General features: G+C 37.1%; 2 protein-coding genes across 2 annotated transcripts; both read left to right on the top strand.

The window, feature by feature from the left end:
• The first annotated feature begins 8,075 nt into the window (after window positions 1-8,075).
• On the top strand, window positions 8,076-14,731 carry LOC133516577 (juvenile hormone epoxide hydrolase-like). Its single transcript, XM_061849580.1, has 8 exons — window positions 8,076-8,166; window positions 9,770-9,952; window positions 10,349-10,576; window positions 10,954-11,118; window positions 11,598-11,744; window positions 12,560-12,761; window positions 13,401-13,632; window positions 14,482-14,731. Exons 2-8 carry the CDS (start codon window positions 9,770-9,772, stop codon window positions 14,708-14,710), a joined length of 1,386 nt encoding a protein of 461 aa, XP_061705564.1. The 5' UTR covers window positions 8,076-8,166; the 3' UTR covers window positions 14,711-14,731.
• Window positions 14,732-16,650: 1,919 nt separating this feature from the next.
• On the top strand, window positions 16,651-23,032 carry LOC133516579 (juvenile hormone epoxide hydrolase-like). Its single transcript, XM_061849581.1, has 7 exons — window positions 16,651-16,813; window positions 17,549-17,776; window positions 18,984-19,145; window positions 20,107-20,292; window positions 21,014-21,164; window positions 21,773-22,001; window positions 22,750-23,032. The coding sequence occupies exons 1-7, from the start codon at window positions 16,754-16,756 to the stop codon at window positions 22,967-22,969; spliced, it is 1,236 nt and encodes a 411-aa protein (XP_061705565.1). The 5' UTR covers window positions 16,651-16,753; the 3' UTR covers window positions 22,970-23,032.
• Window positions 23,033-23,977: the final 945 nt, after the last annotated feature.

Genomic DNA, 23,977 nt, shown 5'->3' on the forward strand with positions numbered 1-23,977 from the left:
TTATTGATAAAATATAGTTATTTTACATGTCAACTCATTATATCTATTTAATCGCACATTATTATTTTATAGATGAAAACATTATTTACACAAATATAATTATTTCAAAGTTCATTATCATTACGGGTCGAATTATTTTAAATTATTTTAAGAAGTTATTTTGGAAGAGTTATTTATTTATGTTATTATTTCCTTGTTTTATTTGGAATAAATAAAATAATCCTATTCGCTAACTAATTAGTTGTTTTATTCTTATTTCTTTTGTTTGTATGTAATACATATATTTTTAAATTCTATAATAAATATGAATTACAATTTTTTTTATTACGTTAACAAAAATATCACATTAAAAATACTACGTCAAAACCATCAGCATCTCTAAATATTAATCCTCAATTTGCATCATCACATACGATTGACGGATTATAAATATTTAAATAGAAATAGGGTGCCATTTCCCATGAGGTTTAGACACGAGGCAGAAGTCAAGTCCGATAAACAGGCACGTGTCAGGATGGGAAACATTATTATATCATTAGGGGCTTATAAATAAATTGATATTGGGTTTTATTCAGTTTTTTATTCCGGACTCGGCGTGCGCTCTGCCGTGCGTGTGTGATATGAAGCGTAGTTTGCGATTTGATTTTTGTAACGACTTTTCAATTGTTTTTTTTTTCTTTGCTCAAGTGATAATAACATTTTATTGCGGCTAAAAAAATATAATTGAAATATCGAGTAAAGAACGAATTTAATTTAGACAAAAACGTCGGCTACTTACCTGTACCCCTAGTGTAAATAAATTCGATTTCGAAACGTGACGTACGCGTTTGCGTTTAGTCTCATTTTGTATTGGATTTAGAAAGAGCGCGCCAAGCGGGACGTTTTGGAAACTCAAAATCCTATACAAAATGAGACTTAGTGTTTTATTAAGTGAATTCGTTTTTTTAATACAAATAAAAAGGAAAATATAGGTACCGATAACAATAGATAAGGAACTCTTATGTAATAAATATAATAATGTGTATAATGTGAGCTTCGAGTCGACAATTGGCGAGAGGTCGCACAGGACCGAGAAAAGTGGCGCTGTCTTGTGTCGGAGGCCAAGTCTCATTTTGGGTCGCTGAGCCAACGGAGTAAGTAAGTAAGTATAATATAATAACATTATTATATTATATATACTTATATATTATACAAGGTGCCCGTGAGCATTGCGAAAGATTTTAACGGTGCATTTGTGATGGCAACAGAAGCAAAAAATGTTATATGACTTTTTGTGAAATTTGACAAAAAAAAATGTTTTTTTTTCCCTTTTTTTGAACACTCCTGTACATAAAACGTAATTTTTATTGATAAACACATAACCTAAAATTAACTAAAAAGTTTTTTTTTTATTTGGGGGTAGCCTCTAGCATATTTTTTTTAATTTTACGATGTCAATCAATAGGTATGTCCAGACTAGACCTCAAAGTGGCAATACCGCGTCAAAAATGTGTTTTGTACCGACTTATGGCGAAAGAATGATTTCGAAAAACATTTAATTATCTCTGAAACTAGGCCTAATCCAGAAAATTTTATAGGACATTTTAGTTTTTAGGGTTCCGTAGCCAAATGGCAAAAAACGGAACCCTTATAGATTCGTCATGTCCGTCTGTCAGTCCAATTCTGTCACAGCCACTTTTTTCCGAAACTATAAAAGCTATACTGTTCAAACTTGGTAAGTAGATGTATTCTATGAACCGCATTATGATGTTTACACAAAAATAGAAAAAAAAAACAATAAATTTTGAGGGTCCCCCATACTTAGAACTGAAACTCAAAAAATCTTTTTTCATCAAACCCATACGTGTGGGGTATCTATGGATAGGTCTTTAAAATGATATTGAGGTTTCTAATATAATTTTTTTCTAAACTGAATAGTTTGCGCGAGAGACACTTCCAAAGTGGTAAAAAGTGTGTCCCCCCCCCCCGTAACTTCTAAAATAACAGAATGAAAAATCTAAAAAATATAAATTATATACATTGCCATGCAAACTTCCACCGAAAATTGGTTCGAACGAGATCTAGTAAGTAGTTTTTTTTATAAGTCATAACTTATTATTAAGTTTACCATATCTATAATAGTACAATGTTTTTTTTTAGAACAATAATAACTGCATCAATAAATTGCTCTGATATTTAGATTAAGATGATATTTGTAAAATTTGACGATTTAAAAGTGCTTGTTGCTAGGCCTATTTGAATAAAGAATATTTTGACTTTGACTTTGACTTTGACTTATTTTTTTTTCATCAAACCCATACGTGTGGGGTATCTACGGATAGGTCTTCAAAAATGATATTGAGGTTTCTAATATCATTTTTTTCTAAACTGAATAGTTTGCGCGAGAGACACTTCCAAAGTGGTAAAATGTGTGTCCAAAGTGGTAAAATGTTGAACGAGATCTAGTAAGTAGTTTTTTTTTAATACGTCTTAAATGGTACGGAACCCTTCATGCGCGAGTCCGACTCGCACTTGGCCGCTTTTTTAAAATCGCGTCGAAAAACATAAAAAGCAACAATGATTGCCAGTGTGCTATGCGTATGTAGTCTATTTAAAGACCTCTACACAATATCTTTGCAGTATATAGGTCCTCAAAGGATAGGACTTCAAAAATGATATTTAGGTTTCTAATATCATTTAAATGTGTGCCCCCCCCCCCCCCCGTAACTTCTAAAATAACAGAATGAAAAATCTAAAAAAAATATATGATATACATTCCCATGCAAACTTCCACCGAAAATTGGTTTGAACGAGATCTAGTGAGTAGTTTTTTTTAATACGTCATAAAATTAAAAAAAAAAAATCATCAAACCCATACGTGTCGTTTTAAATAAGACTAAAACTGTAGTAGATTATAATGCAGCTCTTGAGGAATTAAAAAATAAAAATCTTAATAATCTCCTGTACTACAGCGATCCTAATATAGTTATAGATAGTCTAATCTTTGAGATAACAGCGGTGCTAAATAAACATACTACAATCAAAACGATACCTAAACAATACAGAAATTTAAAACCCTGGATTACACCAGGAATTTTACGTTGTATACGTAATAGAGATATTATGCAAAAGAACTTAAAAAGTGATCCTTTCAACGAAATACTAAAAATAACATATAAAAGATATAGAAATAATTGCAATAAATTAATAAAAAAACTAAAACGTAATTATGAGAGAGAGCTATTGAGTAAATCTTCTAAAAATAATAAACTACTGTGGAAAAATATAAAAAATATTACATACACTAATAAAAATAATAGGACTAATTCTGAGCTCCTTCATCTCAAATCAACACCTGTTGCTTCTGCAAACTACATCAATCGCTACTTCTCCAATATAGGAAAGCAACTTGCGACAAATATTAAACCGGATAAAAACGTACAACAAACATACCTTCTAAACCTTCGGTCTCAGCCAAACTCCTTTATACTGTCCCATACTGACCATGATGAAGTTCAATCCATAATATCAAGCCTTAAGAATAATAGTGCACCAGGCTGGGATAATATCTCCAATAAATTTCTTAAACTTGCAAAGCCAGTACTGATTCCAATAATTACGCATTTAGTAAATATTTGTTTTGATAAGGGAATTTTTCCAGATCCACTTAAACAATCAATCATTACACCAGTTTTTAAAAGTGGAGACAGAGACGATGTAAATAATTACAGACCTATATCTGTTCTACCAGCAATTTCCAAAATACTGGAGAAGTTATTGAATACCAAATTATTTAAGTACTTAAATAAATTCAACCTATTATCCCCGTCTCAATACGGCTTCAGACCTGGTAAATCTACCGAAGATGCTGTATCTGCTCTAACTTCACTAATAGTTGACCATCTTGACATTGGATCTAAATGTATGTCTGTGTATTTAGATATCAAAAAGGCCTTTGACACCGTCTCTGTCCCTATACTGTTACACAAGTTGGAAAGGATGGGGATAAGAGATATTCCGCTTCGTCTTCTCCAGGACTATTTAACAAACAGGAAACAGAGGGTGAAACTGGGAGACTGCAGCTGTACAAGTGAAGATGAAGACGTGACGTACGGAGTACCTCAAGGCTCTGTGCTTGGACCAACGCTATTTCTAATTTATATTAATGACTTGTGCGACTTAAAGATCCCACATGCAGATATATTCTCGTATGCTGACGACACTGCCATCGTCTTCACTGGTACTTCATGGGAAGATGTACAGAAATTCGCGGAAAATGGACTTGAAATTATTAATGTATGGCTTAAGAACAATATTCTTACGTTAAATACCGCTAAAACAAATTATATATGTCACAGTATATACAGTAATACACAACCTGTTAATAGTTTCGACATTAAAATACATAGCTGTTGTAACAATCTACTGAACTGTTCCCAGCAAACCTGTCCCGCTATACTTAAAGTTGATAGCACAAAATATCTGGGAGTCTTTGTGGATCGGGGGCTCTCTTGGTACCAACATCTCGAATATGTTATATTACGTCTACGAAAGCTTAATTGGATTTTTAAAAATTTAAGACATGTGGTGCCAAGGGTCGTTCCGGGTGCCCTTGGTCACGGTAGAGATCTTTTAAAAGAGATCTACACATCATTAGTTCAATCCGTGTTAACCTATTGTTTGCCTGTTTGGGGTGGCGCTGCTAAGACTCGCTTTATTGATGTTGAGAGAGCTCAGCGTAGTCTTCTCAAAATTATGTATTTTAAGAAGATGTGGTTCTCAACTGACAAGCTATATCAAATGTGTAAGTTGCTTACTGTCAGAAAATTGTATATATTAACCGCTGTCCTAAGAAAGCATAAAACCACAACTTATGACCGCAACATTCTGACAAGACGGAGGAAAGATATTGCTATGCACCTACCTAAAACGTACACAACTTTTGCTAGTAGACAGTATAACAAACGTTCATCTCACTTATATAATACCTTAAACAAAGCACTAGATATATATCCAATGCTGCAATATGATGTAAAAAATAAAATAACAAAGTGGTTGGAAGACAAAAATTACGATCAGGTAGAAGAATTATTAGGATATGTAGCCTAGCCAGATCACACAAACATACACACACACATGGGCACACACACACACACACACACACACACACACACACACACACACACACACACACACACACACACACACACACACACACACACACACACACACACACACACACACACACACACACACACACACATACTCATATTAATAATTAAGGAACTTAGCTTTAAGAATAGAATTGTATAATACTGACTGTACTTAGCTATGGAAGAGCGGTGCCTCCTAGCACAGGTTATTTTGTAAATAACTTACAAGGAGACACCAGCCATTGTAACATTTGTCATGGTTTTTGAAAGAAATAAACAATTTTGAATTTTTGAATTTGAATTTGAATCTATGGATAGGTCTTCAAAAATGATATTTAGGTTCCTAATATCATTTTTTTCTAAACTGAATAGTTTGCGCGAGAGACACTTCCAAAGTGGTAAAATGTGTGTCCAAACTCCAAAGTGGTAAAATGTTGAACAAGATCTAGTGAGTAGATTTTTTTAATACGTCTTAAATGGTACGGAACCCTTCATGCGCGAGTCCGACTCGCACTTGGCCGCTTTTTTTATACTACGTCGGTGGCAAACAAGCATACGGCCTGCCTGATGGTAAGCAGTCTCCGTAGCCTATGTACACCTGCAACTCCAGAGGAGTTACATGCGCGTTGCCGACCCTAACCCCACCCCCCTCGTTGAGTTCTGGCAACCTTACTCACCGGCAGGAACACAACACTATGAGTAGGGTCAAGTGTTAGTTTCTAAATATTACCAGGAATGCTGAGTTAAAATGTCTCGCAATGCTCGGGCACCTTGTATAATATTTTCCTACAATTCTTACTTAATTAATTTCTCAACAATTCAGAGGAAAAGTAACGGCCGCTTCTCCATACAAACGTAACATTTTCCTCTATGGATACTGACATTATGGAAAATATTTTTACATAATTTGATGTATATTATCCATTAGCTATGCCCCAACGTTTGATTTTTTTAGATTTTTGGATTATTGTAAAATATATGAGCGAAAAACAGATTTCATATAAATGTTTAAATGCTGCTAACTTATATAGGAATTTTATATTTAAATTTAGTAATTTTAAATTGTGTCAAAACATTTCCAGAGAGGAAAATGAGGACTACGTTTCTATAAAAGGCGATTTCGTACGGATTCTCCACTTTGGTCTTAAAGTCCGTGACCTATTTTATTTTAAAGGCAGTAAAAATCAATAAAATAACAACAATGTGGAAACCTGCAAAAAAACATTGAAACTTACCATTTCCAGCGAAAACTTCTCAAAACTGGGGTTGAACGGCTCTTAATTACATTTATAAAAAGTTCTCAAGGAAAGATTATTTTTTTCGCGGTTATTAGTAAAGTGAAGCCCGAGAAAATTCCCAATTAAGCACAAGCTTAAAAAAAGTTTGGAGTTTTAAGAGTCCCCGGCAAGCTCGGCCGAATTTCACCTTCCCAAACAAACGGAAATTCTCATTTCAAAACTACGGGTTAATAACATTCTTTGTTGCTCAAACCAGACTTACAATGTGGTTCAACATCTGACTTTGTAAAGTATGTTTAGGTAAGATTATTAAACTTTAACAACAAAAAAGAAGACGTTATATCTTGCTTATAAGTAATTTACACGCAGCTCATTATCTTACAGAATAATTTGGATAAAATTGTATTTACATCAAACACTCAGGTCTACTGTCCCTTGGAGCTGTGAAAAAATCAAACTTCTAAGCCAACGCAATCAAAAGATACAGCCGTTAATGCCGCAAATTTCCGCAAAATTTCGACACTCGCAAGGGAATCGAAACCTACAGGGTACTTCCCGTGAACTCAGAATCTTAAAATTTAGTACGAAGCAACGTCAAGCACAGATAAAGGAAAAATTGCAAAATCCGTACATTTTTAGTTACATCATATTTTTTTTTTAATAAGTAATTGATGTGACCCGATTGTCATGATGGTGATTGAGGTGAAATTTTACTTATATACCTACAGGTTTGTACGGAACCCTCAGTGCGCGACTACGACTCGCACTTGGCCGATTTTTTTATGTTGTCTAGTCTAAACGAAACTATATTATTTATAAAATGTTTTATCCAAGATAATGTACTAATATTTTTATATTGCTTAGGTATAAGTACACACTAAAAATACGAGTAGGTACGTTGAAATAAAAAGTTTTTTTTATGTGCATTATATTGATAATTTTAACAACGGTTTTCGTTTGTGTATCAAAGCTAAAGGATTTATTTTTTTCGAAAGATAGACGTTTTGTTTCAGTTAAATGATTGTAGTTTTAATTTTTATGATTACATTTTATAAAAGATGTACACGTAAGTAAGAAAATTATTCCTAAACATATTTTTTTCAGCTTTTTGGGGCATCCTGTACTATTTTATGTATTAATTATTAAGCACTCAGTGGCATATGCATAATTATTAACACTTGAATTGCACAACATCATATTATTACGTTTTACAACACAAATGTGATCTTAAGTACCAAATATCTAAAATAACAAGGAACGATGATTCTGCATTATTATGATTGTCATGATGATTTGCCAATTTACTATACCTAATTAATTAAAATAAAGTCACAATGATGATGATAGAAGCATCATAAATAGATTCCAAATTGTTAGATGATAACTTTAGCATAACATTCACTAAAATAATAGTATTTTTTATTAATTTCCGCAACGTAAAGGTTGTCTGGAAGAGACTTTTAGCGATAAGACCGCCTGTTATAAACCTCTTCTCCCTTCCTCTGCCACCGGTTGCCATGCCTAAACAGTAAACACCTTTAAATTATAGACGATATTAACTGTCAAGGTGATCATATATGCCATGTCATTGCCCCAAAGTTGTATCCCATATTACATAGCATTTTAGATATAGCCGTTATAACTTGGCAACTAAGATCCAATTTCAAAGTAATATTATATGTAAGATAAGATTTTTAAATGACTTGGACGCAGGCAAATGATATGAGTAATAACAACAAGCATTAAGCAAGTCAGTTCTCGTCCATCTTTTGAGGTGCGCGCGCGTCTGTTTCAAGGTAATAAATTAGGTTATTATCTGTCTTTAATTAGTGCTTGGAATTTATAGTTCGGACTACTTCGGACTTTAGTACCGTAAACAGCATTGTTGCAAAATATATTGCTTTGGATAAAATTGTATTTACTCGTCGAATTTAGAGTGAAACGTGAAGAACTCAGTGATTTTTATACCTATTTGTTTGACTTGTCGACTACCTATGGCAGTAATTTGCTGATACTAGAATGGTTTAACTGTCATTTTTACCGTAAACGTTATCAGTTTATCATGACACTCGTCATGAATATGATATGAAGAGCAAAATAACAAGCCTTGTGCAAAATGAATGCTATTTTTGTGAAATGGGATTACTTTTACCGACAAGAGGAGGTTATCAATTCGAATGTATATTAATTTCAGTTTAAATAGAATCCAAGTGTAACTAGATTATGATTTTTATGATGTAAGTTTTACAGTAACAGTAAACTACTTATAGATAGGTTCAAAGTTATCACCTTACCGGCGTTTTGTTATCTCATAATATATGAGAATATGAGCATCAATAATTAAAAGTAGGGATGTTACGGAGTTTCGGCTTCGGTTCCGATATACCGAAACTTTCGGTTGATTTTATACCTCCGGCTCCGGCTTCGTTCCCGAATATTCCGACTGATTTCAAGCGGAGGTTATACCGAAGCTCGAAGCTCGAAGCCCAGCGGCTGTGGTACGCGGCACGTGCCTATCCTCGGCAGCGGCACCAGTTAGCTTGTCAATAGAGGTACAAACACGTTTCAACATGTCTCCCCGGGAATGACCCCACGTGTCCTGAGACGATTATTTATTAACTCATTAATTTGTTGTTGTTTTGTTTCGCGGTCGGAATCGAGGCAGTGGCTTTCTTTCTTTTATCTAGGTATCTAAGTGTTAGACACCTAATTAGTTAGTGGAATGTGATCGTGTCGTGGGACCGTGATGATATTATTTGACATTGAAGTGCTAAATGGAAATACTTCATTAAAGTTGATGTGAATACTTACAGATGACAGACAAAATATGCGAGAAGAGAATTATGATAGCATTGTTTTATTTTATTATTTCTTATTTGCCTCCACCTTCACCTCCAATTCTGGTTTCGGTACCGGTTACAGTTTCGGAATTGTGGAACCGAAATCGGTTTCGGTTTCGTTAAACTAAACATAAAAACATCCCTAATAAAAAGATCGCGAAGAGGAAAATAAGAAACAATACTATAGTTTGTCAAAGGGCTATCTCATTTCAAACATAGACAGAGGGAGTCATACTATCTTTGTCTTACACTAGTATTAGCATCCAAAAGAAAAGGATGAGTATAGTTTTTTTGTTCTTATTTACTGACAAATTGGTTTGACCAACTATAATTTGCACTCCTACAACCTTGTTTACTATTTATACACATATATTTATAACATACACCAACAAAAGATGAAATTTATCGTAAAAAGTACACAAAAAATTATTCACAAAGTTCTAATTAATTCATAGTAAAATAAATCTTTATTTCTTCTATTTTTTTTAGCAAGGAGGCCCACAATATTGCAATCTTGTTACAATTTAAGAAAAACTCAGTTTATATATTTTTATTTCAGATGGCTCGCGTTCTCTTCCTGGTTCCCTTATACGCCCTAGCGGCGGTGGGGATATACTACATGTTCTTGAAGAAACCTCCACCCGTTCCTGAGGTGGACCTGAACGCCTGGTGGGGACCGAATGAGCTGAAGGGCAAGCAGGACACAAGTATCAGGCCGTTCAAGGTCACGTTCAGTGAATCGGTAAGACAAACTTGTTTGTCTGTTTTGCTTCTAGTATGTGGTTGTATTAGGTTTCAGAGAATTTGGTTTTGATAATAACCATGAATGCCTTTTGTGCGATAAGTTTTCTTTTTGCAATAAAGTTTAAATAAATAAATAAATGCGAGATCGAATTAATAATAAAGATATTCGCAAGATAACCAAGATAGTTGTTACACTTATGGGGATTTTTTGTGAGTAGCTACCGTTAAAATTTGTCCGCAGTAAAACAAGACCTCAACAAGATGGGCCCATGATCTAGAAGTATTGCAGGAAGAAGGAACAGGGAAAGTATTAATAAGGATAGCGCATAGCACATCGCTGTGGAGTCCTTCGGCTGATACGATGTACATAATATTATATTTAAAATCTTTTTAGATGATCAAAGACCTCAAAGAGCGCCTCACGAACCACCGCAAGTGGACCCCTCCGCTTGAGAACATCGGTTTCCAATACGGCTTCAACAGCAAGCAGCTGGACAGCTGGATCTCGCACTGGGCCGAGAAATACAACTTCCAGCAGAGAGAGAAGTTCTTCAACAAATTCCCTCACTTCAAGACTAATATCCAGGGGCTGGATATACATTTCATCAGAGTTAAACCTGAGGTAAATCGTTATATTTTCTACTTCCATTATCGCATTCTCAAGAGCTACATGACAGGGGGGCAATTTGCACATTATAAGTCTGTCTTCACCATCTCCTTGCTGCCAACCTAATATGCTAAGACATTTACAGATTCATTTACATGATACTCGTATGTGCCTACGCTTAGTTGACTTTCCTGTCTTTTTTTCCCTTAATTTTCAATTATTTAAAGTTCTCGACATGCATAATGGTATAATCTTCATCTGATTTAGCTTTAAAGACTCGAGGAAATTAACTTTGTTACTACTGCAGAAAGATTGTCTCAAAGCCTCAAGTCTTTTACAGTTTTCTTATTTGCTTCCATAAATATATTCCTATGTTTCTTTTTATGTTCCAGGTCCCAGCAGGAGTGGAAGTGGTCCCTGTACTTTTCATGCACGGCTGGCCAGGATCCGTCAGAGAGTTCTACGAGGCGCTACCTCTCCTGACCGCCGTCAGTAAGGACCGAGACTTTGCCATCGAAGCCATCGTGCCCAGTCTGCCAGGATACGGGTTCTCTGGTGTAAGTGTTGAGTTTTAAGCCTTCGTCTCAGGTCGACGACGTACGCTTTGGCTCTAGAATTTAATTTGATACTTATAGCCTTAATATAAATTACTTTACAGAACATAAACCTCCTCTCCAGAACCTTTCACATCAACCTCTTCGAATCCTCACCTCTCTGAAATCTCTAGTCCTCTTTCTAATGCGACCAACCAAGTATCTTCTTTCGGACGTAATTTGGCTTAAAATACTTGAAAAATATGTAGATATCAAATAAGTTCGTAGAGATGCGCGCCAACTTTTAACTAAGCTAGGGTGTAGCATTTTAAGTCGTTTCAGTCTCCCTAAATCCACGTTGGCATGATCATCATCTCCTCCTAGCCGTTTACGGCCACAGCGACTGCGTTTTACGCTGTCGCGCTTTCAGCTGACTGACATAGCCGATTCAGCGAAAGAACTACTGTATGTTAGATATATTTTAATGTCGGTATTGTTTTCAGGGTGCAGTCCGCCCAGGACTTGGCGCCACTGAAGTGTCAGTAGTGTTCAGGAACCTGATGCACCGGCTCGGCTTCAAGAAGTTCTACGCCCAGGGAGGAGACTGGGGTAGCGCGATTGGTACCAACATGGCTACGCTGTTTCCTGATGTAAGTTATCGGTGATTTAGATTCTTATTTTATCACCAAGTTCTTGTCTCAAGAGTGACTTAAATGTTACACCATGAGAATTTGCCAGTGTGTTCTTATTTTGTTACACCAAGGATGTCTTCTCACCAATCTTGGGGACATATATTTGAAATGTAATCTAGAGCTGGTCATTTAGACATCTCTTTCTGCTTACATTCAGAAAGATATTTCACTGTGGAATGAACTCAAACGAACTCTGAAGAGACTATATTCAAGACTATAGTCATGTCTTAGGTATAAGATATTTCAAAAGTATACAGGTTTTTAACAGGATCTTTCTAAGTGACACCACTAGAGTTGCAAGCTTCCAGTCTTGCTGTAGCCCACTGTGCTTGCCATCAGCCGTTTGTTTGCCACTGATGAAACTTACATATAATACCGAATGCGAATAGGCTAAAACTTGCAAAACGCTCGCCAAATGCAATGGGCTGTGAACTTTACAATAAACTGCCTTACCATATGAAGAATATCGAAAGTGAGAATTCTTTCCGCAAACGCCTGAAAACGCTGCTATTATCTCGCACACTGTATAGCGTTAAAGAATACCTCACTAATGACTACTCTGAATTTAACGTTGATATAATAAATGAAAAACAATATAAATCAAATGAAAGAATGTAAATTTTATTGTAATATTCAATGTAAATATGTACATAATTATAATGTTTGACGATAATTATTTAAAATACGTATAAGTTTGAGGTGCTATATTGTGTTTTTATAATGAATAAACTATTCTATTCTATTCTATTCTACACGCCCATTTTCATTGACAGGAGGTCCTCGGCTGGCATACGAACTTCGCCATGGTGCAGTCCCCCTACGCCACCGTGCAAATGCTCCTGGGGTCCGTTCTTCCCTCCCTTATAGTGGAACCTCATCTAGCCGAACGTCTATATCCATTAGGGAAGACCTTCTCGTACTTGATGGAGGAGTCTGGATACATGCATATTCAAGCCACGAAGCCGGATACAATTGGTGAGTACAGACTGGACATGGAATTACTAATTATTCTACAGTATAATTTGAAGGCTAACCATTTTGAATTTATCCCCGAGACATCGATGGACTCGGAAGCCAAGAAGTTTTGTTTTATAAAATTAAATCTGTAATAAACTAAACGTCAAAGCAATATCCTGAATTATTCTTGAACATCAAATTAATGTTAGTTATTTATATGGATTGAGACAAGTTTTTATGATAAAATACACATTTATTGTATAAACAGCAATGTTTTAATCAGTACCAACTGATAATTTTGTCAATAGGGACCGTGCGCGTTGGAGGGTCTGCTATCTTGTGGCCTGAATCGGACCAATAAACATGTACATTTACACGTCACGTATTTTCATGTGCATAGTAGGTTCTGCCATCTTGTGGGCTACATCGGAACAATAAACATCACATTTACGCCTCGCGCCAAAAATGTGACGGCTCCTGTGCTGCCTCTATCGATTCAAAGGTCGATGTCGACTGATAGTCATATAATTCTTTCCTCTTCCAGGCTTTTATCCTGTGTATCATATGATTGATTTTTGGGGACTACTAATCAACAAGCGTACTGCAAACTTTACCAATTCGACGCCTTTAAAATGCATATAAACCCTTTGTTTGCAGGCGTAGCCCTCTCGGACTCCCCATCCGGCCTCCTCGCCTACATACTCGAGAAATTCTCCACCTGGACCAATCCCAACTGGAAATCTCGCCCTGACGGCGGTCTAGAAGAGCGTTTCACCCGTGACCAGCTCATTGATAACCTGATGGTGTACTGGTCTACGAATTCCATCACCACTTCAGTGAGGTTGTATGCTGAGAGCATGGGAAATGAGATCGGACGGACCCTTAACAAGTATGTATAATTTTACTAACATTCTGACGTGACACAATTGAATTAAGATAATTCAGATGCGTTTTATCTATGTCAAATTCATGTCAACGTTATATTTGAGGATTGTAACTGACATAGAACTCTCTCATATCCGATTTTCTGCCTTCTTAACAGACTTTCCTAGTGGAGCCGTAGATAAATTAAAATCCTCGCAATCCTTGAAGTTTTGGATCTTCTTTGTAGCCATTGTGCAATATTTTTTTTAATTAAAATTTTAATATCCAAAAACAAAGAAATAAACATAATAAAACTTACTAATAACTTTTAATAATTAACAATAACATCGTCCAAATCATTATCAATGCTCAACAGCAATAACTGCTTTAATAAGTTCTTCTTACAATATAGGTAAAGATGTATCTGATTGATTGTACCTACAGTTTTATTTATTCTTATACTCATATTTTCTGAAACTCCCAAAACACTTATCACGTGGACCCGGGTATGTCCTTAAACCACGTCCAAAAGAGAGGCATGGGCACTGTGAATGTCATCTCGCTTTGTGTGGTAGGGCACAGCACAGCGGATGTAATTCCAGATCCAGAGCAGAGCTCAACTGGGGGTACCTCCACTTTACAGAAAACCGCAGCCAAATAACACTAGACCCTACTCATAGTTGTGTTCCTGCCGGTAAGGTGGCCAGAGCTCAACGAGGATGCGGCGTGTTAGGGTCGGCCACGCGCATGTAACTCCTTTGGATTTGCATGCGTACATAGGCTACGGAGACTGCTTATCATCAGGCGGCCGTATGCTTGTTTTCCACCGACGTAGTATTAAAATAATCGACTAAACAAGCAACATTAATTCCAGAATCCCAACCTTCGTGCCCACCTGGATCCTCCAGGCCAGACACGAGCTGTTGTACCAGCCCCCGTCCATCCTCAAGGAAAAGTTCCCCAACACCATCGGTGTGACGGTGCTCCAAGATGGCGGACATTTCATTGCTTTCGAGATGCCGGAGACGCTGGCCGCGGATGTATTAAAGGCGATCAATGCCTTTAGGAAATTAGACAGGAGCAAGTTGAAGACTGAGTTGTAAATAAAGCTTTATACGTTTGTATTGGTATGTTTTTCTACTAAATATAATGGATTCATTTGGGGCCTGTTGGACCTTCCAGGGTTAGCCATTACCTAGGCTCTAATAGTATCAACTAAGCAGAGATGGTATTACAATGACACGCAATAGAACAGAAAAGCCACCTAGCCAGTAAGTGATATTCTTTAACCTTTTGTCCGCCGTAATCTGATATAATTATTTTGACTCTAATTCCATAACATCGGATATGAACATCCGACTAAAAAGTCATTTTAACACTACGGATATATAATTAATTGTGAATTATCTTTCTAAAAAACGAACTCTGGTATTTCTATTATTTTTAGTTTCCGAGATAAAGAAAGTGCATAAGGTCAGATTTCATTATTTTCTTTATTTTGGTGCAGCAAAAAGCATTATTTTGTTGTTCAATTGGGGGAAATCAAAAAGTTGGAATCTAATAAATTTAGCAAAAAACCGACTCATATTGAATATAAGAACAAAATTTAGCTAAATGGATAGAATATGAGCCATCCAATATACAAAAGTAGAATTTAAAAAGACATATTGAGATTATAAAAAATTCCAAGGCTCAAGTCTCAAAAAAAAATGATTTTTAACTTTCAAAAATATTTCTGAAAAATAAATTCAATGAAAACTATAAACATAAACGCAGTAATTCAGGGTCAAAATAGCACTTTTCTTGATCTTCCATATATTTAGGACAGACTAATGTACTTATGTAATGTGACGTCACATTACAATATCATTTTGTTAGAAGCGTTTCAACTGTCGAGTACGAGCGTCAGAGTTTAACTCTAATTTTTAGGGTTCCGTAGCCAAATGGCAAAAAACGGAACCCTTATAGATTCGTCATGTCCGTCTGTCTGTCCGATTATGTCACAGCCACCTTTTTCCGAAACTATAAGAGCTATACTGTTCAAACTTGGTAAGTAGATGTATTCTATTAACCGCATTAAGATGTTTACACAAAAATAGAAAAAAAAACAATAAATTTTGGGGGTTCCCCATACTTAGAACTGAAACTCAAAAAATCTTTTTTTCATCAAACCCATACATGTGGGGTATCTATGGATAGGTCTTCAAAAATGATATTTAGGTTTCTAATATCATTTTTTTCTTAACTGAATAGTTTGCGCGAGAGACACTTCCAAAGTGAAAAAAAGTGTGTCCCCCCCCCCCTGTAACTTCTAAAATAACAGAATGAAAAATCTAAAAAAAATAAATGATATACATTACCATGCAAACTTCCACCGAAAATTGGTTTGAACGAGATCTAGTAAGTAGTTTTTTTTAATACGTCATAAATGGTACGGAACCCTTCATGGGCGAGTCCGACTCGCACTTGTTGTCCTTTGTGTTGCTTAAATGCCATGAGTCCTATATAGACATTTGATCCCCAGGAAAATCAAGATCGATTGAAATTATTTAGAAAAAACTGTCAAGTAGCCAATTCGTTTCGTACACAAACATTCCTTAATGAAAGGCTATATACATTTTCTAGAAACTTCAGGGACTTGTCAATACATACCTAAATTTTTTGTTAGGTTACATACAATCGACCGTAGAATTAATTAAAATGCTAAAAAGATTAAGATTTGTCTGCGTCAGCATAATTATAGTCGTCAATGTCAAATAATTTATTGTAAAAAAATACATATCTGCCTTCTAATAAGGTACTTATTGCCTATCTATTGTCTAGCAACTTCTTATAATAAAAATACATTAAAAAGTAACACTATAATGTTGAATTGACTCACTAGTTCTCCAGATCCTATATAGGAATGTCTCTTGCAAAGACATACGGGTTTTTAGAATATTTGGTTGAAACATATTTTGAATTTGAAAAAGTTAAGTCGCTAAAACCCGAAAATTTTGTAATATAAAGGTGATATATTGGGATTAGGAATGGTTAGAATATTGACAATCATATCATTACTGGTGATCGGAGCAGCTGGTTGGCTGTATTGGTTTTGGAACAATGACCCGTTACCACCGTTGGATCCTCAGGAGTGGTGGGGGCCTATGGCACTGAAGGGGGTTGATACGGGAGTGAGACCTTTTAAAGTGAAGTTTAGTGAGGAGGTGAGTTTTGACGTTTTAAAACTTTTGAGAAGTAGTTTTAAAGCTTAATTTTATAACGATGAATGATATTTAAACTTGTAAGACTCGTCTGCTAAAAAAAACAACATTTATTTACGAAGGAAAAGTAGAACATATGTACCACTGCATCTAGCGAGATTTGATCTTGCGCTTTTCTTGAGCATCGATCCAATTCCACTAACCCAGCGAGTTACCGAAACTAGCTTGACCATATTTTTTTCTTCCTTCATTATTCAGATATTATTATTTATTTACTCATATTATTACTATATACAATTTACACAGCGTTACAGTTAACATCAAAGCGCTGGCAAATTTTATCATGAAAACTAGTAAAAATAATTACCAGTAAGTATAAGTCATGCAAATAATACAATAAAAAGAAAATATCAAGTGATTTAAAATGTATACAATTTCGTAGGGATGTCGTAGGGAGTTCCTTAGCGACATCTACCTTATCCAAATGTGCTGTGGTAATCAGTGTTGGCCAAACGTTAATTAGAATTGACCAATAGCCATTAGAAATTGAACCGTGAACTGTAACCGTCCGTTACGGTTAATTGTCAATTCTAATTATCGTTCGGCCAACACTGGCGGGAATCCCTAATTCTGTGGGATTAAAGCCTAAAACTTTTTGTACAATAGATGGAGACCGTGTCCAGCTGTGGGTCATATATAACCTATAGCTAATAATATGGATGATGTCTTAATTTTTAGATGATAGTAGACCTAAAACGACGTCTACTTAACACCCGCGCACCGCCGCCCCCACTAGAGGGCGTAGCCTTCCAGTACGGCTTCAACAGTCTACACTTGAACTCCTGGAAGGAGTACTGGGCCCAGAAGTACAACTTCACGGAGAGGGAGCAGTTCTTTAACCAGTTCCAGCAGTTTAAGACGAATATACAGGGGTTGGATATCCATTTCATTTGGGTTAGACCTGAGGTTAGTGTCATGTGCCTATGTATGGTGGAGTGGACTTAAGTTAAATATATCAATAAATGTAGTTTAAACGAAACATGCATGGACATGTGCGCTAATATTAATACACTCGGGGGCAGTGGGATGCTGCACCCTGATAGCTTCATTATCCCACACACTTTGTTTAGCTTCACTCCGTGTGTTTGTTGTTTTCCAGTATCTGGTTGAAATGAAATCGAGCACCTATACCTACTGTTCCCATGACAATGCAGTAACAGACTGACTAAATAGGTAAACAAACCTAGTTAGATAGTCTGTTATTGCTACTAATGTTTATGTTAGCTTAATGTTTATCTAGTCTGCCTATCTAAAGCTATTACAATTGTTTGTAAGAAATCGCACTCGCACTATAAATATAGCTATAAATCAAGTAAGCAATAACTTACTTAACAATGTTGGAGGGTAGAATAAGTTTTCTGCCAACAAACTGCTATGCAGTTTGGCAGATAAGTGATCATAGCCGATGTAATTTCTCTTTTATAAATAAATTTAAAAAAATGTAACTACTGTAACTTGCGTCAGGAATAACCCGGGGCGTGTTACAGTAGCCACGCAGTGCTTGATATTTTTCAGTGACTTGCATTATTATAATAAAATAAGGGTGACAGCTGGTAACTACAGTTACCAAAAGCAAGTGAGTGGGTAGTTTAATTATTTCTGACGCAAAAGTACCCATCACGCTCGCTGCGTTGCCGCATTGGATTGCTGTGGACAGCCTGGGAAAAACCAAGGCCCCTTTCTTGCACGCGACAAACCCGCTCTCAGAAGAAATACTTTCCTTCACGGCACCACAGGACCCCGAAGTCTCGACAGCGAGGGGGACGAATAAATAGCCGCTCAGCGCCGAGTATTTATCTGTTTTAACCTCCTGAGGCCCGGCCCGGTGACGTCGTCTTTTTTAAACATATTTTAACTTTAGCACTATATGTATAGAGTCCAAACAATATGTAATATATTTATGACACTGGGCCTTCAGGGGTTAAGAGACGCCGCGTGTTTAGAAGCCGCTCCTGCCAACCGCATAGTGCGGCTAAAATGCGAGGCGTAAAAGAAGGACGTGGTGTCCCAAAGTAAAAACTTACCACTTTTGCGGAGTCCAGCCGTCAGGCCTTTTGCCGTCCGATCGGCTGATGCCAGGCTATTAGGTATTATCATATATTTGTTTACGCAGACGCGGCCAGGTGTGGAAGTGCTACCTCTGCTTCTGCTACACGGCTGGCCAGGATCCGTACGCGAATTCTACGAGTTGATTCCCCTGCTGACTCAAAAACCAATCCATGGATTTGTGTTCGAAGTCATTGTGCCCAGTCTGCCTAGCTTCGGATTTTCTGATGTAAGTATTTATATAGGGCATTTAGCAATTAAGGAATCAGGAGCGTATGTGGTGACTATTTTCTTCTGTACGGCTGTCCAGGATCTTCCTCTGCTAATTCAACAGCATGTGGTTGATGTACCTATTTGTGTTCGAAACATATAGCTCAGTCTTCCCAGGTTCGGCTTTTCTGTTCTGATATGTCAGACTTCTTTATTTTAAAACCTTTATTTAATCAAAATCAAGTATTAATAAAATAATGACAAATTCATATCCGCAACGCAGAGTCTTCGTCTGGAGGGTACAACCTTAAATCAGCAACAGGCGTCGTGATTGCACACAAACAATAAAGCTATCCGCAACAGGCTTCGTAATTTTTAATACACAGTCATTTCATTTAAGCATCCGATCCAAAAGTTCCCATTACGCAGCGTTTCCACGATGAAATCCCCTGCACCAGATACGACCCGGAGCGTGGATCACAGCCCCTCTTTTTTTGAATGATATTTGAAATAGCTTTTGTTTTTACAATCATTGAATGCTATCTCAAGAATTTCTTTTCCACCAACAATTTTACTGTCAAACCATTGCAATGCAAAGTTAGACTGTATTTAAGACTAACTTAAAGTTAATAAAAGAGAAAGTTCTTACTTACTTCTCCAATCTTTCTGTAATTTTGTTCTTGCATCTTTAAGACTTCAAGGCACGTGACCGTCTTCACGTGGGCTGAAAATGTTTCAGGCGAAAGTAATCAAATCCGTACAAAGAATAAAGTTTTTCTCGTCTCAATTTAAACTTTGTGTTTGTTAATACAGCGAAGAAAGCAGTGATTGTAGACAAACCTCAATGAATTGCTCTTTTTTAAATATATTTTAAAAATCCAACCTTGGATTGGATTTTCCTTGGACTACAAACCCGATGTTGAATTAATAATTATGGTAAACTTTAAGGATATTGAACATTAATTTACCATTTTCCCTAGGCACCCGTGCGACCAGGTTTGGGCGGGCCCCAGACTGCCATTGTGCTCAAGAACTTGATGGAGCGGTTAGGACATAAACAGTTCTACATGCAAGGGGGCGACTGGGGGGCATTCATTGCTGCCGATCTGGCCACTTTATATCCTGAGGCTGTGCTTGGATTTCACACCAACCTACCTACAGTACAGGTGAGAATATCGGGGGACATTTGAATAGTTGCCGCTGAACGTAAAGGTCGTGCTAGGGTGCTCACTAGGGCTTGCAATCTGGATCCGAAATGTATAAAATTATCTGGATCCGGATACAGGGATCTTCCCATACATTTCTGATCCGTTGTGCAAATTCTAGTGCTCACAATTTTTTTATATTATAAGAGAAACCGAAAAAGCTACCGGTCCGGTCGCATTTTTCCATCTCGCAGATGTATGCTTGAATAAAATTAGTTTATGGTGCTCACACTTCATAACAATTGTTTTTTTTTCTAGACGGCAAGCAATCTCTCTTAGTTTTTTTTACACCACAATGGTGGCAAACAAGCATACGGCCCGCCTGATGGTAAACAGTCGCTGTAGCCTATGGATGCCAGAGTGTTACATGCGTGTTGCCGATCCTTTAAAAATCTATTTACTCCTTTTTCGCAGAACATACTGTAAACTCTCGGGAACACCTTGGCAGGTAGTTCACTCCGCAGCCGAAGCGTTCGCGGGAATCTTATTAGTTGAAACCTAACCCACCACGAAATTTATATCAAATTGATATTATTTACGAACAAAAATATTTTGAGTTGATCAATATTCAGGATACCATTTTGCATCTGTAGCCAGAAACCTCCCTGAGTACAAACTTTTTTGCAGAGGAATCAACTATCTCTGCATATGACTGTAATTTCAAGCCGGATTATTGTTTCAGCATCCATGTGCTATGGCGTTGACTGCTCTCAGCGGCTTTTTTCCTTCCTGGCTGGTAGAACCTGAGCTGATAGACCGGACGAACAAACTCCAGCTGTATTGGCGAGCGGGTGGATATTTCACGTTGCAGGCCACCAAACCGGATACAATCAGTCAGTACAACCACACTTACACCCCAAACATTTACTAACGCTAGTGATTAATTCAATATCGACTTAAGTGTTATCAATATAGATATGTACAGTAAGTCTAGTAATCTCTAAACCATGACAACAAATGTGACTCCTCTTTGATGGATGTTTTGATGGGATATGTGTAACTATTACGAAATCTGCCTTATGTTAAGCGATCACTGTAGCCTTTAGCCGCTTCCAACTCAAAAGGTGCTTGTTGCATACCATTTAATACCTGGATGTACACTTCTATTTTGAGGATAAATAGTAAGTAGGTAGGTACCTCCTTACAAGTTACCTTCAAAATAGAAGACCAAGAAACATTAGACCATAAATAAATGTTCCATTTGACTCGTAACAGTCATAACGGCAGAAAATATAGGTAGGTTTTTCCAAGGAGTTTCTTTCAGGATTTCTAAGTAGATGGCTCATAGTAGTATAGACAAATCAACTAGTTTTTTATAATACATACCAAGAAATGAAAGGATTCATATGCTAAGAGGACTAATCGCTAACGGAGGGACTGATGACGTCAAGCACTAGTAGTAAGTATTACCTTTATAATACAGGCATGTACATTTTTTTAGGTATTGCTCTGAGTGAATCGCCTCTCGGCCTCCTAGTCTACATTCTCGAGAAGTTCTCCTCAGGCACGGACCCTCGCTTCGCAGAGCGGCCAGATGAAGGCTTGCTTGAGAAGTTCTCGCGAGATCAGCTTCTTGACAACGCGATGACGTACTGGCTCGAAGCCAGGACTGCGACCAGGGTCTATGCTGATGCGTTTCAGGAAAGAATGAGGAGATGGAGACTGGCTGGGTAAGAGTATCACTGTTTTTACATGTTTTATACACTGTTTACTCCAGCGATTGATAATAAAGATAGATGACGAACTAGCTCTGCAAAATGACCCCACACACATTGTGCCGAAGCAGGAGGGGCGTCAACTTTGTGCCGCAGAACTGTTTAGTTCGCAAATGGCGGCCCATTGTCACAGTCATGGTAAGAAGTATTAAAATGATATCTTTAAGAAAAGAAATATGCCTTATTGTGCGGATAACTGATGTGCTAGTCGTTCCAACAAACACTAGAAAAAATATGGGATTACCTTTCACGTATAGTTTAGACTGACGATGAAACCTATTTACTTCGAGCAGGAAAGGTTTAACTAGTTTAGACGATAATCCTACTCCCTTACCTTGCCTGCAGCGCCCCAGTAGCAAAGTTTATAATGTTCACGAAGGTTACCGTGACAAAATAACTTATGGAAGGGATGGAAGAAGATCGTGCTGTGAGAAGAGCGACGTGGGGCACCCAGGTGGAAAACATCCGTCTGGGTGTCCTAGATACCGCTGGAGTGACGAAGCCCTTAAAGACCTGTCCGCCCTCGGAATATCCAACTGGCGTGAAGTGGCGCAGAATAGGGCAGATTGGCGCTCTCTTGAGTCAGAGGCCAGGATCCTATTTGGGTCAATGAGCCTGTGAAGTATAATGTGACTACCGCTTTCTAGAAAGTGGTAGTCCAGAAGCATTACAACAAATTTATGTGCGATTTCATTATTTCCAGAAAACCCACACCAGTCCCGATCTGGGTACTCCAAGCCAAACACGAGATCCTGTACCAAACACCAACGGCCATCAGATTCAAGTTCCCTAACCTTCTGAACGATACCGTACTGCATAAAGGAGGACATTTCTTTGCTTTTGAAGAACCTGAAGCGTTGGCTGAGGATGTGTTTACGTCTGTGAAGGCTTTTAGAGAGTTTCATGAAAGGCAGAAAGATTGATGGAATATCAATAAAAAAGCCGTAGACAAATGAGTATGACGGCTAATTAAAGTATCGAATAACCTTTGCCTTTACTTTTCCCCGTCCACTTTTTAGTAAACTAAAGAAGTACAGACTCATAAGCTGAAATAGCTGTTAAAGGTACACTAAAGAAAAGTGACCAATTCCTCCGATGGCCGTGGTCGGAATAGAACCGGTCGGCCTGGAGGCCCGGGAGAATATTTAATATAATAATTTGACTTGTTCTCTAGAAGCACACACTTTCAATGTTTGCCTTAAGCACTGTTTTCATTGACTGCCAGGCAAGAGAAAGATAGAAAGAATATTTACTCTCTACGATTTTGTAGAAAAAATAAACAGTCGAATTAAGTCCAGAATGGATGCGACTGAGGACCGTAGGGCTGGCAGCCAGAGACTGCATAACTAAAAAAACCGGCCAAGAGCATGTCGGGCCACGCTCAGTGTAGGGTTCCGTAGTTACTCTTCTGTCACAATAAGCTAAACTGGAGCTTAAAGTATAGTAAATTGTTAACCAAGGGATGAGACGGTACCTTTCACCCGAGTTAAACAAATAGGCAAATTTGCATAATCAGTACCTAATTAAAGTAGGTAAGTCTTTTTACTATGAAGGGATAACTTTTTGCGATAACTCAAAAACAGCTAAACTGATCATGTCCGCTATAGTTTTCATTTAATGTCTTTCTTAAGCTCTACTTCCACGATTTTTTTCATATTTTTTGGACCTATGGTTTAAAAGTAAGAGGGGGGGGGGGGGACACATTTTTTTTTTTCTTCCGGAGCGATTATCTCCGAATATACTTATTCACTTTATCAAAAAATGTTTCTTGAAAACCCCTATTAGTTTTGAAAGACCTTTCCAACGATACCCCACACTCTAGGATTGAAGCGAAAAAAAAAATTCACCCCCACTTTACGTGTAGGGGAGGTACCCTAAAAAAAATTAAATTTTTAGATTTTATTGTACGACTTTGTCGGTTTTATTGATTT

Source organism: Cydia pomonella, chromosome 3 (assembly GCF_033807575.1).
Source record: "Cydia pomonella isolate Wapato2018A chromosome 3, ilCydPomo1, whole genome shotgun sequence".
Classification (NCBI taxonomy): domain Eukaryota; kingdom Metazoa; phylum Arthropoda; class Insecta; order Lepidoptera; family Tortricidae; genus Cydia; species Cydia pomonella.